The following is a 23,183-nucleotide window of genomic DNA, read 5'->3' on the forward strand; positions in this document are numbered from 1 at the left end:
ACCTTAATAGAACGGGTCGGATTCGCGGCGGGGAGGCGTTGTTGTCGAGTTGTTCGATCTCTGCGCAAGAGAGGCCAACCGTGTCCAACCTTAATGGAACGGGTCGGATTCGCGGCGGGGAGGCGTTGTTGTCGAGTTGTTCGATCTCGGTGCAAGCAGCATTCGCACGTGTAGGGCAGGTCCGAGCACGTGAGACGAAGAGAACGGGTCGGATTCGCGGCATGGAAAGGTTAAGGTGTGATAAGTAAGATGTTTCATTTTCAACGGTGGTCAATTCAATATATTGTGAAAGATGTTCATATTCTTGTTATTATTTTTTATTTATATTCCTAAAAAATAAATCCACTCTAATACTTAATAAATTAAATAGATGTACTAAGATATGAAAGCTTGCTGTAATAACTTTTTCATTGTTTCATGTACTAGTATACTTCACTTGAGAAAAAAAATAATATTTCATTCTACTCAAAATATACGTTATGTATGTGGTCTCGAAGCGGAGAATACATAAGTGTCAATTAATATATTTTTTTGCTTATTTATCAAATTTTCTATGATAAATTTAATAATTAGATTGATCTAAGAATAACTTAGGTTCCTCCCTTTATGCAACTAAAAACATAAACAAAACATCACATAAAAATAAAATCTCATATTTTTTATAAAAAAAAGTTCTAAATATTTAAGAGTTGTTACGTAAGGAGATTTGTTATCCCTATAAAATTCTAAATCCTATATATGTATTATTACCTAAGAAGATCATATATCCCTATAAAATCCTAAATCTTTAAGAGTATATGAAAGAGGTCAACGATCCTCCTCTCTGATCAACATGATAGATGCGGCGTAAACATTCTTCATATTATTATATGATCTTCCTTTCCATGTGCATCATGTGATCAAGAAGGGGTCAGTCAGTCCTTCTTGTTGTCCACACACGCCAAATTAAGGTTGTCGACTAAGGAGGAGTCAGTCCTTGTTGTCCACACGCGCCAAATTAAGGCTGTCGACTAAGGAGGAGAGGGAGGGAAAAGAATAAGATGTGGCAACCAAAAAGGTCTAGCCTATGTCTCTTTACTTCCCTCATATTTAAAGAGGTCCTTATCAATTTAACCCTAATTGATCCTACCCTATTGGGTATTTTATCTCCATCAAACTAACCAAACCTCTTGGATTAGTAGATCTCTACACAATAATCTTATCTATAAAATCTAATAATTCAAGGGTTTATTAGATATCCAATAAGATAAGGGTTCCAACGGATATCTCATATTTGAATCTATAAGTATGTAACCCTCTAGGCTCAATATCGAGCTAGCCATGAATCATACCTTTCAGAACTCTTTCTGACTCAGTGAATTATTATCTCCATAATAATTCACTCGACTCATCAACTACAGACGTACTATGCCACTACGTCGTACTCCCTAAACGATATATGAGAATCTAATCCATCGGACCAATTTATCTTTAATTATTGTGTATATATAATATCTACCCGAGTCTCACTCTAATCGGATTCTCCAATAAATTTTTTTCTCTCAATTTTGAATGACCTTAGCTAGGGATTTGCTTAATCAAGAATACATAGGATATTTATTTTATGATACTGAGACCAGATGATCCTCTATTGACATTCAATTGCCCTCGTAAGATTGGTTACCACTCTCGATGATCGACTATATTAGATCTGGAACCTCTAGACCTATAAGTCTGATATTAAAGAGCAGAACACTCGTACAAGATATCCTTGGTATCTTAAGTCCAAGGACCAGACTAGTGATATCCTTGGTATCTCCATACCATATTAAATAACAGAGCACTCATACAGGTGAGATATCATTAATCATCTAACATTTTCAAATGAGCACTTGCATTGTATCCATAGTATCTCTACACGGGCAACTATCAAACTAGTTACCTCCATTATATAGACAGGTATATAGTATACCAGTCTATCTCGTTATCTCGATGTCCATCTTGAATAACCTACGATCGAGATTATTTAAAAGTCTGTATTTAAAGATGATCGAGATTATTTAAAAGTCTGTATTTAAAAATGAATCGATCTCATTATCGTGATCTCGTCACGATATGATTCTCATTACATATATCCATAAATATCACAATAAAAATGTAACAAAAAATTAAAAAATACCATCATATAGATAGATTATGCTATATATTAACGGTAGAAAGTTAAAAAATATCTAGATAGGTTATGCTATATATTAACGCGTGACCTTTTCGATCAGCATGTAAGATTAAGCCTTTTCGATCTGGCTTTTTCAGTCAGCATGGACTCACCTTTATCGATTAAGATGCGAGGTTTATGCCTTGTTACTTATAAAAAAAAAAAAGGTTTATGCCTTGTTTAAGTCAGCTTGGAAGGTGCTTCAGATCATATGTAAAAAATTAAAGATGATGGATCAACTAACATAACGTACCCATCTCTCTTTTTTTTTTTTTTGGTTCTTTCATTCTCTCCGATCTCTAATTAACCTTTGGTGCCTTCCCCTCCTCTCACTACTAAGATTCAGAGGTGAAATAGTGGGCTAAAGATAGCAAAAGGGGTTTGGTTTGCTGCCTGCCCCTAACGAAAGACTAAGGGGTGATCGGATCGAGGTGAAATTGAAATTGGCATGTAGAACAAACAAGAATGTAGATGCCATCTTCATATTGATATAGACCTCTTCTGGATAAAGAAAATGTTCCCTGAGATGGGTGAATAGGAAAGAAAGTTGTTAAATGGAGGAGACACACCTCTTCCTTCTTTCTTTGATTAAAATCTCCTGAGCTTTACGTGCTTGCTTTCCCCATAGGGAAAAGAGAGACAACTCAACGACGTATCTATCTTTCAGAATCCCCTCCCTCCCCAACCTCCTCTTTTAGTAAACGCCATCGTGCAAACAGTAGCACACACGGCATGGGAATCAATCCCCTTCCCAACCTCTTTCAGTAAACGCTATCATGCAGCTGCTTTTGGAGGTCTCATTCAGTAGCACACACGACATGCGATGCTCAGATCCTGTGTATAAATCTACCTTCCTTGATTGGAGCCCAGTGTCATTATTGGAGGAGGAGTTCAGATTATATCAACGAACAAGGCAGACGTTTTCAAGAGCAATTGCAATAGGAGGGAAATACTAGAATGGTAGGATATATACAACTTTGCTAGAGCTGAAAAGATAAGACATTTAATCGAATGGATCGATCCGTGGGTCATGCTCACTGGCCATAGCCATCCCTGTGCAGAGGCACGTCGGACACATAACCTGCAATGAAGACAAAAAGTATGAGTTCCCATAACTGTCGAAAGTTAGAAGCCAGATTGATGAACAATGAGGAATGCTTCCTAAATGAATCGCTATCACAGATTGAATGTGCATGCTTTAAATCACAGCAGTAGATCGTTATGCCACGACTAGAAAAGATTGTTGGCTGATCGCATTCTATATACTATGCATACCATATCATCAGTCAGGATTTATACCAAATGACATACATCTCACAGACAATCCTATGCTTAGGAAGGCTTATACTTCAAAGAATTATTTATTAGATAATGTGGTCTCATAACTGTACTAAACAGGCACAAAGAGAAATATATTCATATTTCTGGTAGTTTGTTAGTTGCAAAATCGGTGAATTATATTGGTTCATAGACTGCACACTGCCAGATCCACAAAACTACCGATATTTGGATGGTCATATCTCACCTTCCCTGAACCTGAACAATTTGAGCACCTATCTGTTCTAGGTGGTGATAAAGGATGATCACTGCCACTGATAGTGGCAACAGGCTCAGTCAAGACAAGAGTTCCTGTACTTGAACAGCGAGCACAAGCCAGATATCCTGCATGTGATATGAACAAAATTATCATACATTAGCAAGTGTGTTAGAGAATCACACAGATATGAAAGCTGTATTTCTAGGATATGGAAGCTATTTTCCCATGGAAATTGTATTCCTGTAATATGGAAACCCTATATCTGTATGACTGTATTCCTACTTGGAATATAGCTGTGTTCCTATATAATTATATTCATAAAGAGTTGTATTCCTAATTTAAATCGGGTTGTCCTCTAGGATTTACATATATAGTTCTATTCCTAATATATTAAGAAAGTTGTAGATTCTTAACATAATATGATAATTGTATTTTACTTCTTTGGGATTTAGATCCTTGTAAATTTGCAAGTTCATTCATGATGAATGAATACATGTAGACTTGTACAACTCTTGACAATGGATATCTCGACCCTTGAGTCGAGAGCCAATGAAGAATGTAATTACTCATTCTACAAAGTGAAATATAGGAAGATTTGAATAACAGCCTTTCAGAAAAAAAAAAAAAAAATCAATGCAAAATCATAACTAGGCACCCTCAATCCTTACATTTAAATGTAGCTTGTTCAGTTATGCTAAATGAAAAGTCATTTGATTTTAGTATTGTTAAAGATGCATGCGCTAAAAGTTGCCAAGGTTCCAAAACATCTGAGGCGCTCTCTAGTAGAAAAAGGATAACAAAATATAGCTTTAACATTACAAAAGAACAATAAGAGATGATTCATATTTACAATAATAATAAATAAATAAATTATATGTAATAAATGATATAAATTAATAAAATTTTCAATGCATGTAAAAGCTAAGGATCTTGAAGATTACCTGTTCCTAAACAATATTTGCACCGCTTCTGCTCCTGTTGTTTGACATTGTTGATCTCAACCACCATTAAAGCTGAGATAACTCCTACTGCGCCACCTGAGAAGGATGCTACTATTGGATCAACCTGACTGCAAATCATTAAATAAAAATCCAGTAAGAGATAAATATACAACCTAAAAAGATGGGCAAAGAAAGTGTATACTTGCATATATGGATTATCATAATTTGCTCAGGCAAAAAAAATATATGCTGATTAAAGATTATTCATGGCAAGAAGAGACTAGGAGAAAAAGATATAGAAAAGATATTTCTATTGCATATCAAGAAACAATCAACACATCCATATCCTAAAGTTTTTGTTGTGTGTTAGAGACAGATTGGCATATTTCAAGAACATATCAAATAATAGAGGGAATGCCCCCACAACATCCTGTAGTAAACAACAATTAAAGTATATTTATAACACATTGAAAAATAAATCTATCCAAGTAACTGATAAAGCTCATCCAGCATGTTTCAAAAGATGATTTAATATAATGATAGTATGAACATGAACATTAAACTAATCACTAGACAGCCTATTATATCATAAACATAATATACCATTTTATCAAGATTACTGCATTTTCTGAAGTGGCACGCTTTATTGTGCTTTAAGTTTTGACTTTGAGGCTTATTACTTGACCAGAACAAGTTGGAAGTACTGTTCTACTTCGGTTCTAAAACTCCTGAATATGAACAATGACAGGAGTAGGAGAAAAGCATATTTGGCCTTTTTATCGCTATTGAAAGAAAGAGGTTTGATGTTAAGATCAGATATAACAGGATTACAGACCACGATAGTAAACTTGATTGCTTCAATGTTGGAGGTGCTTGCTTTCCTTGGAACCAATTCCAAGATAAATACATATAAGAAGTCCAATTCAATAAGAAATCACTTGTCTATGCCACTTCTATGGCAAAAAATATTCATATTAATGGTAACTCATAGTTCTCAACATTCTCAAAGGAACTCACGTGACATACCTAAGCCAACCCAGTATAATTCACCTTTTATATCAAGTGTATTCACAGCTTAGACCGTACCTTAGTTGCATTGGCAAATGCATACTTCGTATAAAATCTGCATAAGATGTCCCCCCTAATCCCAACTTGAGCTCCAGCTGGCAAGGTGTTAAAAGTAAAAAAAAAAAGTTACTAACATGATGTATTCTTATAACAGAAATAAAAGAATAAGACTATGGTGCAATTCATAACATAGAAAGAAACTTGAGGCAAAATCTGGCATCAAGAAACTTTAGTTCCATTAAGGCACCCTATGACTGGTAAATAGTGCCTAGTGGTGACCCAGATTACCTATATTGAACTCTGTCTTGTATCCTGTAGCAAATTGCAGTACAGGCCAAGTTCAGAGTATAACTACAAAGGTCAGATTCCCCTTCCGCAAATAGCTTTTAATTCATGGACGGTCCATGTCTATCGAAGTCACATTCTCCGATCACACTACAATGAGGATTGTTGTTATAACACCTCGATTAATCCTACATCAGAAGTGGGCAAGACTAAGATTGACTTATAAAAATCCAATGTGTACAACTATCAATTTCAGCTTAAGTATTTTGATCAGTAATTTAGGTCAAACAAAGTTGATAGACCAGTTAGTCCATCAACTTGATATGGGTATGCTGAGCCTTGACGAGGACGTTCAAGCCTTTGAGTAGGAAAAATTATAATACCGATTAATCCCACATCAGAAGTGGGCAAGATTAATATTGGCTTATAAAGCTCTGATGAGTGTACTACTATCAACTTTAGCTTAAGCTAGGTTGATATACTAGTTAGCCCATCAGGCCCGGGTCATGATAATTATACAATCAAGCTTTAGTTGAAACATGTTAAAACACTTATAGGTTCTTGTTTGGTCCACTATTTATAAGGGCTTTATGGGAAAGAGTGCATTTCTAAAAGTGAAATATTACTCTAATTGCATGAAACACTAGTATGATTTCTGCTTGTATGCTTCAAGATTAATGAGAAGCCGATATTAGTTATGACAAACTGATTGTGTCTTCTAAAGATGTTTCAGCTCGACTAACTCAAAAACACTAATAATTGGAACAGCCTTCATAACAAAATTTAGCCCATATATTTTATTAGTTAGTTCCTAAGGATCTTATAACTCATATTGTGACTTGTTAAGAAATTAGAAGGCCCATATTTGAGGCTGCTATAGTTTTTTGTCACTAGAAACAGCTTAACCATGAAGAATTTTTGCCCAAGGAAAACATATATGGAAAGGGAGAAACTTTCAACATGAGTAAGATATTTAACAGAAAACCTGGTAGAGTGGATGAAGCACAAAGATAAATTGGTTAAATGTTTTGCTTGCAGAAGTGTGGTACCCAGAGCATATTTTTATGAATCTTTACATGTATTCTGTGGATGTAGGTACGCATCGTACACGCAACATATGTATCTGAAATGTATGTGAAATTGCAAGTGGAAAAAACGTAACTGAGAGGTGCATTACCTTTTCCTCCAATCACACAAATCAGAATCAAGCTAATCTACAGAAATAACCAATATGATGCAACAAACTTTTGTTTGTATGGACAAGTGAAACAACTAGTCACAATTGTCAAAAGCTTTAAGATCTTGGGTTGCTGTAAAATTTTCATGACTGAAGTCCTTTGTCAGAACAGCCTCAGTAGTTCCAAGTTTCCCTAACAAACAACTATTTTGGCGTGCTTCATCACTGAGGGGTTCTTGAAGATTATCTAGAATCAGATAATGTATTGGTGTTTATTTACAGTTTTGCACACTTTTCCATTCAAGAATGAACAAATAATTGATAGCAGATAATTTTTACAAGTAGAGTATATCAAGCACCTTCTTTCTACTTCCCAAACTTGAAAATCAACCGTAACAACAGGTATCTGAGAGAAGACTTACAGTTGGTGCAAGAAGGCCACCAAAGATAATAATTCCCCCAATAAGAGAGAAACATGTAGCATAGTACATCTTTAGATTTGAAGGAGTCTGACACCAATACAGTAATAAAAAATGCGTAGTTAATCATGGAAGTAGATATTGTATAGACCAAAATGTAGCAGAAAGACTTACCAGGGGAGGCAGAAAAGGTATGAAAGATGGAAAGTCAGGAAGTTCATTTTCTCGTCTTTCACCGAAGATTCCTTGTTCGGCACTTTTTATTCTCTGTTGTATTCGTAGTCTGCGAACCTATAGATCAAAGGGAAATGATGAAGAAAACCCTCAAATGAATGAACTGATTAACAATCATAATTTCATAGTATATAGTTGATGTCTCCATCATTTTGGTTTGAATATCAGCTGGTGCTTCAAGTTTTAACTACTCCATAAGCAGCAAAAAATCCTGACAATAAAGCTTGGGAGATACATAAGGACATGCTAATCTGTATTTTCCACCAGGAGAGAATGATGGAGAACCATCTAGGTTTACAAAGACTCTTAGAAGAGTTTATCAATTGGCTGGCCTAGAAACTCTAAGAGTTGTATGGAACAATGAAGTCTTTTAGTCTTTCTAGGTGCTAACCTTCGATCACTATTTTTGTATTAAGTGCACTCTTGCATTAAGTACACTCTTTTTCTTCTCAACTTTAATAAGTTGTTTTATAGCTATTTAGGTTTCTTAGAAGTTATATTTTGATGTCTAAACAGCACACAAGTTCCCTGGGAATCATTACATTTATTGATTGTACTAAGGTTCCTAACCCCCTATAAATAGTGTAATTTGTCAATGGACGAAACAGTTCAGGTTTGAATGAAAAACACTTGCATCTTCTATCTTCTAGTCTCTTACTCTCCTCTCTAATCTCACTCCTCTCTTACTCTCTCTTTTCTCTACTTCTATACTTTGTGCTACATCAAATCAAGAGACAATCATGAAGCTACTCCTGACAGTATGAACCATAAACTATGAAAATCTAATAGGATCTTCCAAATGTGGCACAACTAATTTGACTTCACACATGCTGATTAGATCAACAATGACTCACCTCCTCCATGTGCAAAAAGATCTTATTGCGACGACTTCTAATGTTATCTTGAATTTCTTGCAATTCCATTTTTGCAAAATCCTGAACTGTTTCAGGTCCTTCAATTATACAAAAGCTACATTTGTGAATAAATAGAAAAATAGATTAGCATAAGAAAAATAAGGACATACATGAACTGCAACAGGTTGACGATTACTCAGATTGAGAGATGCTTTAGGATATGGCTAACAGAGAGGACAAATAATGAAAAAGGCATTGTTTTACATTATATGCAGCACTTTATCATATTTAACATCAAGGAGAAATTGAATGCATATAATGACATATGTAGATATGATTGTACAGCATGGGTAATATTAAAAGCACCAAGCTACTAAAACACGTATCAAAGTGCTAAAAACTAAGAATTCTGGGCATCCTGCTACACAATCAAAACTAGTGTTCCTACAGAATTTCATCTCATTTAATTTTGGGGAAACTGAATTGACAGACAATAATGAAAGTTCAAGATAATTAATATTTTCCTTAAGCCACCAGAAGAGGTAGCATGTATATCAAAACTTGCAACCAGAATTATGAGACTACATCTTGTGAGCATGGAACCTCAAGAATAGGTCACCACATTTACTTGAGCATCCTTGTATATGATTGCAACGACGTGGTGCAATATTCTTCAAGAAAGTGACGTCTATTTGTAATGAATATCTTTTTCATCATAATAGAGATGATTGACCATGATAATTCTTCGCCACATGGTTTCTAGAGCATCCTTGTACATCACTGCAACGCCTTGTTGCCAATGAATATCTTTTTAGTGACAATGGAGATTTTGACATGACAGGTCTTCTACTTCCCATGAATCCCTCTTTTCTCCAACTTGTTCCCTAAAAATGTGTTGCCTAACTATACAGTGTAGTTAACCCTGAAAAAAAAAGGTATAATAGATTTTGTGCAATCACGTCTTCCTTTCTAGGCCTTCTCCGATGGCAAAAATAAATAAATAAATAAATAAATAAAACAGAGGAACTTGACGTTCTCAACAAGCAATTGCACTAAATAAGTAAATATAACAGATTTAGAAGGAATTCATCAAGTACGACAACACCGGAGACACTAGGCTGCACTAAAAGAGAACATGAACTTCAAATCATTCAGCAAATAACACAAACCACCACATCTTTAGAAACCAAACAGGCTTTCTTCGGCTTCTCATGCTCATCACACCGGATTTACCAACAACCCAACCAAGTCGATGCAAGTCGCGACAACGATCTCAGCCCAACCTAAACTCAATTAGACAGAGATTCGAAAATAGTACCCGGAGGGGTTTTTCTCGGCGGAATCACTAGCGGCGGCCGTGTCGACCGAGGATGAAGAAGAGGAAGCGGCAGCGTCCGCGTCCGCGTCCCTCGCAGCCATCGGCCTCCATTTCAAGATCGCCGGCGGCTGCGGCCCTCCGATCCTCGTAGCGGGAGTAAATCTCCAGCTCGGATGGCGAGGGATGGGGGGCAGAGTCAGTATTCGATCCGAGCACAGCATCCTTTTGGGGTTCTAATTCTTGTTGGCAAAAGGGTTAAAATAAGACCAAGAATTCGATCTAATCATCTCCTCTATCTTCTCGGAGAGTCGGAGAGGTGTGGAAGCGAGAAGTGGCGACACGGAGCAAAATGTGGTGGGAAAAAACTACAATATTCTCGTCCTCTATAATTAATTACTTGTATCCGAATTTGCTCCAATAAATTAAATTAAATTTAACTTACTTATAATTATAACATAACCGATAGAGAATATGGGAAGAGGGGAGATAAAGAGAGGTCGAGAAAACCCTATTCCATTTTAATTTTTTTAAATTTAAATTAAAAATATTATTATTTATGTATGTATGTATGTATGTATGTATGTATGTATGTATAACAACGTTAAATAATTGAAGCATTATATTTTTGTTATTATTATTATTATTATTATTATTATTATTATTATTATTATTATCGTTCGATATATTCATATAAAACGAAAATATGGTAAATATTTTTAGTATTATAAAGTTGAAGCTCTATCTAATACTAGTATCTATAGATTGGATGGTCCCTTTTTAAGTACGTTCAATATTGAAATATGCAATAAAAGGGAAAAAAAAATCTTGTGAGAATAAGAAAATTAGATTGAGATAAAATAATGGAAGAGAACAAATATATTATATTTTCATTGTTATTTTTATACCAAACTAATTTGGAATGTGTAATTATTTATTGGGCAGGTATTTATAAAATGTTTAAAATATAAATATTTGAAGGAGTATATATATTATTTATTTATTTTTATGGATGATTAAGAAAAACTCTTTTTTGAAGTGTCGAAAGAATATGTTATTAATATCTTGATAAGCCTGATGTGGTTCAGATCCGTATGATTATTTGTTTTTGAGATGGAAGCATTAAACTTGTAAGGTACCTCTACATACATAAATATCGAGATCTAAAGAGATTTTTCAATTGATCCTTTCAATGTTCAAGTTAGTATCCGCATAAGTGCGGATGACAGTAATAAAAAAAGGTTATGTTTTACGATATAGAAGAGATATAATAATCAAAAACTTTTATACTTTTATACATGATATAGAAGAGATATAATATTCCGTAAAAAATTTACTAGCAGACAGCTTCTAACCACCTCCTTAAACCTATTATACTTGCAAGGGTGCACTGATCTAACTCACTGGATTGGTCGAGTTCAAGTTAAAACTTATAGCACTAACTTTTAACCTATACTTTTCTTTCTCCTCATCTCTACCTCTCTCCTTCCTCTTCTCATAAGACATACATACAGTAAAGTGTTCAAAGAGGAGACTCACGTAGGAATGGTCATTTGTACTCCACCAACTGAAGCTTTTAATTTTGATTATGTTTGAAATATTATCTCATGTATACGACCGGCACATTGTAATATTAGCTTCTTGATTTTTAGCAAGATTTTTTATGTGAACATGTTTCTTGATATATGTATACAATGGAACTAAAATACACCTATCAACATTGTAATTCTCACAATATTAACTTCAATCATGTTGATATTTTATGTAATAAAAGAATTATAAAAATTATCTTATGACCTATTTATATGATTTTTTCCAATTATTTTAATTGGATAGAATTTTGATGAATGTATGCCATGTTACACCTACTGATTGTGTATATTTCCAACCAATATATCCATGCACATCCCTACCTTTACAAAAAGGAATTGTTAGGCTGACTGTTTTATGAGTGTGGCATCGACAAAGTACTCAAAATTACACATGATGTGCTGCTTGTAAAATCATCTACTGGGAAATAATCCATTTCCTTTCACCACGTTGAATATGGTCTACTATATAGACACAAATGTAATATGTCTAGAAATAGTAGGACTGCTTGCTATTCACTGCTAGTTTTAGGGTCCCTCTACCCTCTTTGTGGCGGCTGATTTGTACAGGCTCATGAACTTGGCTATAAATTCTGTCAAGAAACAACAAATTTGATTAGGTCATGCAAAATATCTTAAAATTGGTAAGCACTAGGGCAACAGAACCATGTATACCTTCGATTATTTAATATACTAATAAAATAAAAGAAAACTCGTACCTTCGATCCTCATAAAATAGCGTACGTTCCTTTTCAAGTCACTTGGTTCAGGATGTTCCAACGATGTATGCTTGATGGCATCCAAGAAGCTCATGTTATCCCACTGAATAACAGCAAGAGACTTAAAATCATATTATGCATTCCAAGAAAAGGCAAACACAAGAATCATCTTGGTTCCCAAAGCAAGTAACTATGCTTACATTTTTATATTCCCGATACAAGTCGTCTATCTTGGCTTGGAGTTGATCGTCCAAATGCTCCTTGAGTTCAACTATAAGTGTCTGCAACAACAATGAGACCGATAGTATTTAGATGATTGAATTGTCAATTTTGTCAGATAAGAAAATATTGCTGTTGATTACTGAAGCATCCAAACAAACCATGTTGAGGAAAAAGAAAAATCATACAGTAAATATAAAATCTGGCGATACATCATACTCGATAAGATTCTTAAGCTTTCCACGGATTATATACAATCTGTCCAACAAAATGCACCATCAATTTCCTCCGCATACTCCAAGGCCAAAATTCTCAACAACAAGCATCAGTTCTCAGAGTTCTAAAAAGAAAGAACACGGATGCTCCGACAAACAACAAGTGCTTACTGTTTAGGGCTTTGCTCGTCAACAATACTTTTGGCTATGCTAGCTATATCATCTTCCCATCCAGTTAGGATATCCTGGTTTTCTTTGAGAGAATAACTGTGATTAAGCAGACAGATTAAAATATATAAATGGTTAATTTATAATACCTAGAATAGCTTGCTTATTTTAGAAGGAAAAACAACTCCAATAAAGACAATTTAATTTGCTAGCGAAATAGAACTAAACTAAATATCAGGTCACTTAGTACTTACAGAGGTGATGTATGCATGAATGTCAATAGTTTTATTCGTTATTTCCTTAAAAAAAGAAGGAAAAAATATTTACTATTCCTATACAATTGCAAGAGAAGCAAAAAGTTCAATTGCTATATGAATAGAAGGTGAACAACTAAACAACTCACCTTCCATAATGAATCCCAAATATTGTATAACTTTTCTATTCAATTTTCTGTCACAAGTCTCAATTAGACCAAAATTGATCCTTAATCTATTTCATTGAAATTTTCATGTTCTATTTTGTCTTCTTCATGTCGCATTTAGAAATCAGCTACTTAACTGCAATATCGCATAAGGTTCAGTTGCAAATATCTTACAACCCCATCATGCTAAGAGGATTAAGAATTATGAAACAAGTATGATCTTAAACTCGACGAATATAGAATTATACTATAAAGAGGCTACAACAGCTTATATACAATCTGAAAATGCAAACAAACAGCTACTTGTATACTTTGAGTTCCAAGATGCTTCAAAAGAACGTATTGCTTGTCGAAGATTATGCTTTGAGTTCTCAGCAAATCTCTTGGCCATGTGGTGTGGCAAATCTATGGATTCTTGCCTTGCAATAAACTCAAGAACTTCAATAATCTGAAAAGAGGTCATTAATTTCATTGTCTGTAACATTTGTAATTAAACAAAACATTGATCACCTCTTCTAATGAGAAGATAGATGCAACAGGTAACCTCATTGTCTGATGGTGGTCGAAGCTTTACGATCTTGCAAATAGGTTTGATGATCTGAAGCTTTGACGTATCTGAACAGCAGAAAAAAATCTTATTGCAACCCTTGTACTTTTCCATGAGCCAACAGACATAATGTTGAGCATCTGTTGAAAGCTTGTCAGCCTCATGGAGAACCACCACTGCAGGACTAAAGATATCTTAGAGAATAGGCATGACATGGAAACCAAAAAAATAGCTAATATCACCTATAAGAAAATACTATCACTTTACATTTTAAATAGAGAATGCCGATCCCAATTCAAACCTAATAAGTGATTATACATCAGATATTCAGGATTTAGAGATGATATGTACCTCTGACATTTGTATGATCACAGTTGTCGTATCTATCTGATGGTATATATGATTCATGTATCAAAGATATTATGACATGTTTCTCGTACCCATGCAAATCAGATAGGTTGACCTCAACATGTTGGGAAGATCTCCTCATGATAACTTCAATATTTGTAATGAATTCTCCCTAGAGATGAAATCCACAATTACTTCTCATGCCAAACTCTGCCTCTAAGAGTTCTATAGTCTGTGATTCTTAAAACAGGAATCTCTCCATTATGGTCTTTGAATTTATCATAATTGGTGAATATGCTTTGGTCATGAAAAAAGCAACAGGGTAATGTAAAAAAAAAAAAAAAGGTACCTTCAGCTCAAACTTTTTCAGCTCGGTTTTCATCTGCAAAAAGGAATTGTCCAATTTTATACAGAAGATTAAAAAATGACATGATTGCTGTTAAGGAAATGATCTTTACCTCTAAATTCTCAGGTCCAAAGGCATCTCTCAATGTTGCTAAAACCATAGTTTTCTTCCCGACCCCTGGAGGGCCTTCAAATATTAAATGGCTGAATTGGGGTGCATTAACCTACAAAATAAAACAAAAAAAAGAAGAAATTTTTATATCTAATTGAAGTTATGTTAAAAGTTAAAAAAAAAAAAAAAAGTATAAACGTGGCTTGATATGCACCTAGAGCTTAGGAACTTGAGGATCAGTTTAGGTTACACTTTGGTAAGCACAAGTCTATTTCAAAGGCAGGAAAAAGAAATTATTATGCAACAAGATTATAAGATTAATTTCATGGGGATCGATCAATTTGTATTTTTTGTCTCTGTTTATAAACTGAAGATGAAAATGACGGTATAACGTCACTATAACCTACTACAATGACATTGACATCTTTCCCTGGTTTTGATCCCACCTCTGTGTCTCAGGAACAAGGTGGATTCAGATGATGAAGAATTGTTAGAGTAGCTGGGCCTTCTCCTGTTATTATAGGTTTGTTATATGATACAACAACAAATAGAACAAATCGTACCATCTGGCGGAGTTCCATAGCCTGGTCTCTGTTACAGATGAACTCGTTTAGAGCACTTGGTCGGTACTTGTTTGCCCAAACATATGCCTTCTCCTCAAAAACCCCAGTGCTCACCGCATCCTTCGAATTGGTGGTGCTGCCCTTCTTCTCTACGGCGGTGATGATTGCATCAGCAGCAGCCGGCGCCGTAACAGCGACAGGTGATAGGTGGACCGGAACCGGTTCGCTCTCCCTCGAGGGCTTGCTCGTCGGAGAGGTAGAGGTAATCTCCCCCCTCGATCCACCCTCCTCACCACGAGTCGAGGACTGGGAAATCTGAGACCCACCAGGATGACCCGCGGGAGGGGACCCGAGCGACGACGTGGCCGTGGCGGCGCCGTCCGGAAGGGTCTTGCGGCGGCCAGGGCTGAAACCGAGGCTCGGGAGGAAGGGACGGAGAAGGCCCTGGCTATGGCGGAGGGGTTCCTCGGCAAGGAAGGAGGAGTGGGCGGCGGAGGAATCGGGTGCCGTAGATCCTGCGTCGTCAGAGGTAGAGACAGCGGGTTCGGAGGAGGAACGGCGGAAGGAAGCGAAGGGGCCCTTCATAGTGGCGATGGCGTTGAAGAGAAGAGTAGAGGAGGAGGAGGCGCCGTTAAACGGCATCGCCGTTGGGTCGGGGGAGGCGGGAGGGGGCTTTTGAAGGCGAGGGGATTTGCTTCTGCCTCGAACAATTACCACATTTTCTACCCGCCATAGACCACCCGCCTCATTTGCCGTTGGTGACCGGGGAAGAAAGGTGGAGTCGTGACGGAGCCCACCGACTTTCCGGAGGTAAATTTGGGTAGGCTTACGAAATAGTGTGCGTTTCTATTTTGGCGTGATGCGAGATGATCAAGAGGAGGTGGCGAAGGGCACGATGTTGGCTTGACGCGAGATCCGAGATGAACCAGGTGGATGATCCGCCAGGGCGTCTTGAACTGGTATCCTCTAATTGTCGCGTCCCAGCCGTCTGATTTTGTCGGCCCCGCTGAACTTCTCCGGAGCCCATATCCAACTGGACACATGAACGGTTGAGATTGGCCTTGGAAGTTTCAAGTATTGAACAGGATCCTACTTCGAAGAGATGGGGAACTGGAGGACCCGTTTCGGGTGAGGATACGACGACGTTTGCAGCTTCCGCGTCGTATATGTACACACATATTTCACCCAAGTTAGAAATTATTATATTTATCTTTTTAAAATCGATCTCCTAAATTTATTATTATTTGATTATTTAAACAATAGAGATTATTTAAAATTTAATGTCACAAAGAAACTTAATGTTCATTATAAAATATAATATCTTAAGTTATTCTAATATATTATATATTTTAAATTCAAACTAATAATTGATAATCACAATTAATATTGATTAATGTATACATACGTAGTATATTATATTATATTAAAATATACATTGAAAGTGACCATAGCTCTTTTGTCCTTAAAACGAGATATCTCCATTCTTACCTATTGGGATATTCTTGATTTTTTTTACTTGAAATAATATAATGGGCGTGTCGTTGTCATCATCATAGTTTATTAAAACGTTAAGGTAATCTTGTGATCAATTGATTGATCGAGTTATCAATAATAATAATTTATTTTTTTTCCAGTCCAACCTATGCATTGGTGTTAGTTGAACAAATTCTTATTCAATTTTGTACCTGCAATACCAACTTAAATTAGGATATCAAGACTCGTGATTAAGAACTTATGCTCGAAGTCAATTTTATAACTTAACCCAAAATATTAATAATGGAAGGTATTTTTTAATTAATGATCTAGCTTCGTACATTAAAATATATATAATAATAATTCTTGGTACAATATCGATCATTTCGACTCGATGCCCAAACTCATAGCTTAAAGTTCATCCTTTGGTACGTTGATCAATCCTCTGGTCCGACGTCCAATCTCTAACATGATGTTTTTTTGATCCAACGTTTGATTCTCTTGGTTCAATGATTTGTCTTTCGATGGTTCAAGTCCATGATCGAAGTTTCTCTTGCATCGCTTATCTCAAATGTTTATTAGTTCATAAACTTATCAATTTCGTCATCCAAATAGGGATTCAATGATTGTTTCTTTTTACTGATGACTAAAGGGAAGGTTTATCTAAATGTATCAACATCTACGTTTATAACTTTTATTCGACCTATGTATTATATCTTGATAATAATTGAATATTATTTTATAAAAATTAAAATAACTGAATGTTTAGGCTTCAAATAATAATCTCAATAAGATCAAATTTATTTTAATTTAAATTCAAAATTAACATTGAAAGGATATATGCTTTGGAGTTCAAGTTCATCGTAACTTTTAAAAAATGACATATAGATAAGAAAAGTCTTGCTAAGACCGGTCATCAATCGATTATCATCATAAAGGAGATTATTGAATCTCAAATTTTGATGATAAAATTAATTAATAAATTATTAAATTAATATGCTTTTGAGATAAGTAATGTAGAAAATACTTCGATTATACACTCAAACTACCAAAGAGACAAATATCGAACCATAGGATTGGTCAATATACTAAAGAACGAACTTCGCACTAAAAATTCAAACATTATGTCAAAAGGAATAGATATCATATTGAAAGATCAAATATCATGGTGAAGATGATATATCGAAGGAGTAAGCAATATACTAGAGATAACATGATGTGTCGGAGGTTTGGTCGAAGTATCGTAAGATTGAAAAATATGTTGAAAGTTTTGATGTTGTGTTAGATAAAATTATTGAGTCAAGATTGAAGTATTCTATAGTGAATTGGAGTCATTATTGAGCCATATTAAAGCTCAAGCTGGTAACAGCCTTTGGGCTTAGGCTTGGATCGTAATTAGGCCCATTAGAAGGCTAAACACATAGCTTAAAGGTGGCTTGGGCGACAACACAAAAGGTGTTGTTAACCTTATCGACAATAGTATCATTTAGATTTTGATGATACGATTGCGAAAGTCTTATATCGTATTGGATTTTAATTGCTTTCGTTAGTAGTATCGGTGTTAGTATAAGTACAATTCAAATCATGAAAATGTTAAGAATTTAAATTTTGATTTCATTCTTGAAGCTTTTTGGGTCTATAAATATCCCACTTCCATTTAGCTAATGAAGCATCAATTCTTGATGTTTCAAAGTATTTTAAGCACTCATTTAAAGCATCAATTTGGTTGTAATACTAAAGTGTAAGAGATGAGAGATCTTTCTCTCCTTCGCCTTGAAAAAGAGAAAATTGTAAGGAATCATTGACCTTTACTCATTAGAAAAAGAAAAAAAAATCGTTAATGACAGTTGAAAGTTTATAGAAAAATGGAATAAAAAAAAGTGAACGTAGATGGAAAAAATTGAACAACTATAAAATTAATTAATTGATCTCTTTTTACTCATATGACTAGATATTTTGTACTCATATCTCAATCCATATGATCGAGTATGATTTAGCTTTACGATCCACCCCAAACTAAAAACCGAGTGCAAGAGGAGGTCGTAAAGAGGAAAAGGAAGAGCCTTCCCCACCTATTATTCACCTCCTCCCCCTTTTCCTTCCCTCATCATTAATTTGATTGCTGTTGGATTGTACAGATTCCAAACTCCACACCCATCTCACCCTGTAAGTTCTCCAATTTATTTTTTCCCACTCACTCTTTCTTTCCCTCTTTCCCATTCTTCACACACACACACACACACACACACACTCCAGAAGAATTCTGGAGCTTTATGTTGGTGCCTATTGAAACGGAAGCTGTACTTTTGATTCGACTGCTTTCTGAGCTCACCCTCGAGGACTCGCAGTGATAATGGTTTGGGGGGTGCAAGAAGGTAAAATTTGAACATAAATTCTCACAGGAAGAACAGGTCTTTTCCTTGGGTTTTGCTGTGTTGATTTTCTTGTTGGGATTTACAAGGGAAGAGGGGAAGGAAGTACCCATTTTTTCGCCAGTGTGGAGTGACAAGTGAGCTCTCGTTCATGTTCATGAGCCATTCTGGATCTTCGCCCTCATGTTTCTATCGTCAGTAAAAAGTAGAGTGGTCTAATAATGATGTCCTTCTTGTACTCGTCGTCAATTTCCTCTCCAAGCTTTGCTTGCCTTGACTTGGATGTTCTCGGTTTGGAACCGATGGAGCATTACGTCTTTCTTTCTGTTTGTTGTCTGCCTCTCGCATAGTCTGAGCTTTGTGAGATATTACGAATCGAATGTAATTGACATCTGTGGTTCGTTTTACCAAACAAGGCTTGTGTGCTATTTTAGTTTCTGTTAGTCCTCAGAACAAAGGAGATTAGTTTCAGTATTCAGGATAAATTTATATTTCCAAAATAGAAAATCCCAAATACAACGAAAAAAATGGTTTTTTATTTAATTAAAAAACAGAAAAAAAAATTGTTTATATTATATTATTATTTTTATTTTTCATTATAAACTAAAAGGAATAAGATTTGTATAGACTATATGATGTATGATTTTTTTTTAAGAAGCTAACTCACTTAATTATAAATATCATATATGACATCCATTCGACCAAGTTATCAAAGAATCACCATATCATTTTGCAGATATTTTATTTACGATGGGTTAGATCTTTTATCAAAATCCGGGAGAGTAGAACAAGCTAAGCTTTATAGTGTCAGCACAAAATAATCTGAATTGAGCATTAAAAAAAATAAAGAGGTTGTGATTCACACGAATGCGAAGAGAAAATAAAATTCAGCATTGTGCTTTCTTACAAATGTGTTTTACATACGTCTTTTACATACGAATATTCGTCATATTCGTGTAAAACACAAACGTCTTTTACTGTGTTCTTCAGCGTTATATTCTGCAAATAATTTGAAGAGAAATTTAATCCACACCATGTTTATGTTTGGGCTGCTTGTGAAGACACTTGAACAGCCTTTGTGATACCTAAAATTCATAAAATTGTACAAGATGATATATATATATATATATATATATATAACTTCTATTTTTCATGACCATCAGATTTGAGGTCTCTGTTAAAGTATATGTCTATACATAATTACTTTATATAATTTCCTGTTTACAAATCTATTTTATCTTTAAATTTCCTTCTCAAAGAAAAAAAGGATATAAATTATAGTGAGTGAGAGAGAGAGAGAGAGAGAGAGAGAATTATTTATTGCCCAACGTACTTTCCCAAATCAACATCTGCAACGCCCAATGCACGAATTATACGATGTTCTGAAGCGAGGATGCCAAGCAGCTGGCGATGCCGTGAGTTACAGCTAGCGAATAGTATTCTTACGTTGATAGCCTGTACGGTGCATGGGAGCGATATCATTCAGGCGTCCGTACCCTTGGAGCCCCAGATCGTACTCCATATTATTAGATCGATGTTTGTATATAGCGGCTGCTTCCTAATGGTGTGGGATGCATCCATCTGTAAAGCCCATCCTTCAATCATCTGCGTGAGTGTGAGGACAAGGACTCGAGGAGGATGGGAATCCAATTCCAGGGCGCCCACGGTAATTCCTATTCGTGGATCGGATCCCAGTTGCAGTGCCAAAGCTTCGCTCTTCAGCAGTCCCAGCAAGAAGCACGCTCGCGAAGCTCAGCAAGAACCAAACCAGATGCCTTCATCATCTCGATTCAGATATGAGCGCCCGTGAGCACTTAATATGCATCTGCGTTAGCTGATGCTATATTCCAGATTTTTTGGCTGCTAGCAATTTACTGCATCGCGCAGTTCAGCTCATCACGGAGTCACCAGGATTATGAACGTACCGATTCAAGTGGCACACTCAAGCAGTGTGAAGAACTAAAACGCTTTCCCGATTCCATCTCCAGATGAACACAAAGAAGCTGGAGCGCCTAAGAAGGTAGACATCGTTCCCAGTAGGTACAGTATCGATCTATGGACAAGTGTCTAGAATGAACAGGGAAAGAGAAGAGGGTTGGAATAGGGGATGGCCTTCCGGGCAACTTCTCTCTCCTACGTACACCATTCACATGTATCGACTTTGTTGGGGCGTGTGGTCGACATATGAGCTGCCATCTGCATGTAATCAGTCATTGTAGCGCATGCAAACCATTCAATTGCTTTGATATGTTCTATCCACGACAAAATGTATTTTTTGCATGCGGTTTGTAGTTGTATATCCCAGCGATTTACAACCGCAGCAAAATCTACTCAAGGGAGAGAGGGGAGAGTGGAGAGCAGTTCTCACAGGAATAAAACATGCATGGCGGCAGCAGAAAACAGCGGCCACAAAGACGCATCAGTAAAGTCCAAAACATGGCAACCATCAATGTCTGATTAAGTACGTGAGTCTTCGTTGGCGTGTCTTGGTCCGGGCATCTTCATGTTATGGTGTCAAAGGTTACATCCTTATCAACAGCTGCAGCTGCTCTAGGGACTGCTTGCACTCGTTACGGTATGTATTATTGCACGTCCTCGTTGCAGGAAGAATGGGTCCATTGTGACTAAGTACGACGGCTTCAATACTTGTCATATAAACCACTGTTTGTTTCTGGTTCACCTAAGATCATTTAGCTCTTCCTCACTGGTAATACGGTCGAAGAAGAGACCAAACCAATTTAAAGCATTGGGTTGGAGAGTTGGATGGGAAGTCACCAAGTGTACTCGACGATTGTTTTCAGCTATACCTTGTGACGTCCATGCAATAGATAACCAAACCCTTTAACTGAGTCTGCCAGCAAGATATTGGATGGGCCATTCGTTTCTTTGTTGATGTTTACCTTTTCACGTAAATTTCTTCCTAATGTAGAGTTAGTTGTACATGCATGCATGTTTGACTTGCAATCACGAGACAGCTGCACTTGCAATGCATGGGGAAATATACGTAAGAGATGCTCTCTCTCGTTCGCATCTTAGAAATTACATCAATGATCGCGTCATTTTCGCGTTTTAAGTATCATCATCGTAAAGGATAATTATGACGAATCATAACAAAGTCAATTTGCTGACTGATGAACAAGTTTTAGAAGAGAACTTAATGTTGTCTTTATATATTAGGGTTTTTCTTGTCTAAAGGAGTATGATGGTATCATTGGTCAAAAGATCATTAAAATATAAGAAAGAAATATGTCGAATCCGTAATAGTTTCCCAAGTATCGTGAAGAACAGTGACGAGACCTCAATAGTGTCTACGGATCAGATGACTCGTCTTAAAAGTGTTGTTGATGCTCCCAACACGATGACAATCTCTCCCGAATTGTTATATGTTGCACGTTACTCCAGACAAAGCACGAATATGGAGAGAGAGAGAGAGAGAGAGAGAGATGGACGTGGTTTCCGAGGTGGTCTTCACATGGATTCCCTGACACGGTTGGAACGTGGCCCAAGGCTGGCTAATTTCCTCCCTCCTCTGCTGCTGATGTCTCTCTGCTACGACCTTCAGCTCCTCACAGCACCACCCCATCTGGAAAACTGAGACCTCCATGTCGTATGTATGTATGGTTGTCCTTGCCTTTTGCACCCACCACTGCTCATCGTCCATAGTATAATGTATCCCTCCCCGCCTAGCTATCTTCTCCTCCTCTATTTGATCTTTAAAATTCTTTTCCTGGCTCGGTCCATGAGTTACCTGCTTCGTTTCATGATGTACGTGTCTCACATGTGCGGACATCCCACGCTCCTCGGCAACTCCCAGGGGCTACCATCTCAGTTCGTAAGGCTCTCGTTTTGTGGGAATACTGGAGAAGGAAGTACTAGAGACCTTCTTCCGAGTCGTTTTGATCTACCAAACAACCCTCCTATACATGCTCCTTCTTCGATAGCTGAAGCCAAAGCTTCAACATTGTGCTTCCTAATACGTATGTTTAACCTAATACTTGCAGTGGGTTTGTGAGCACTGATATAGACTTGTTTGTCTCACTCTCATCATGTAGCTGTAGGAGCCATACA

At 36.4% G+C, this 23,183-nt stretch overlaps 2 protein-coding genes across 2 annotated transcripts; both read right to left on the reverse strand.

The window, feature by feature from the left end:
- Positions 1-3,031: 3,031 nt before the first annotated feature.
- On the reverse strand, positions 3,032-10,390 carry LOC135626581 (protein ORANGE, chloroplastic-like). Its single transcript, XM_065131996.1, has 8 exons — positions 10,028-10,390; positions 8,710-8,824; positions 7,796-7,912; positions 7,625-7,711; positions 5,759-5,835; positions 4,673-4,800; positions 3,720-3,856; positions 3,032-3,275 (listed from the first exon to the last, which is right to left on the reverse strand). Exons 1-8 carry the CDS (start codon positions 10,246-10,248, stop codon positions 3,198-3,200), a joined length of 960 nt encoding a protein of 319 aa, XP_064988068.1. The 5' UTR covers positions 10,249-10,390; the 3' UTR covers positions 3,032-3,197.
- Positions 10,391-11,896: 1,506 nt separating this feature from the next.
- On the reverse strand, positions 11,897-15,915 carry LOC103970043 (replication factor C subunit 3-like). Its single transcript, XM_009383673.3, has 11 exons — positions 15,271-15,915; positions 14,709-14,819; positions 14,600-14,632; positions 14,254-14,422; positions 13,900-14,078; positions 13,667-13,803; positions 12,938-13,033; positions 12,740-12,809; positions 12,533-12,613; positions 12,333-12,435; positions 11,897-12,206 (listed from the first exon to the last, which is right to left on the reverse strand). Exons 1-11 carry the CDS (start codon positions 15,910-15,912, stop codon positions 12,142-12,144), a joined length of 1,686 nt encoding a protein of 561 aa, XP_009381948.2. The 5' UTR covers positions 15,913-15,915; the 3' UTR covers positions 11,897-12,141.
- Between the last annotated feature and the right edge of the window lie 7,268 nt (positions 15,916-23,183).

The sequence above is a fragment of the Musa acuminata genome, chromosome BXJ2-11, assembly GCF_036884655.1.
Source record: "Musa acuminata AAA Group cultivar baxijiao chromosome BXJ2-11, Cavendish_Baxijiao_AAA, whole genome shotgun sequence".
Lineage (NCBI taxonomy): Eukaryota > Viridiplantae > Streptophyta > Magnoliopsida > Zingiberales > Musaceae > Musa > Musa acuminata.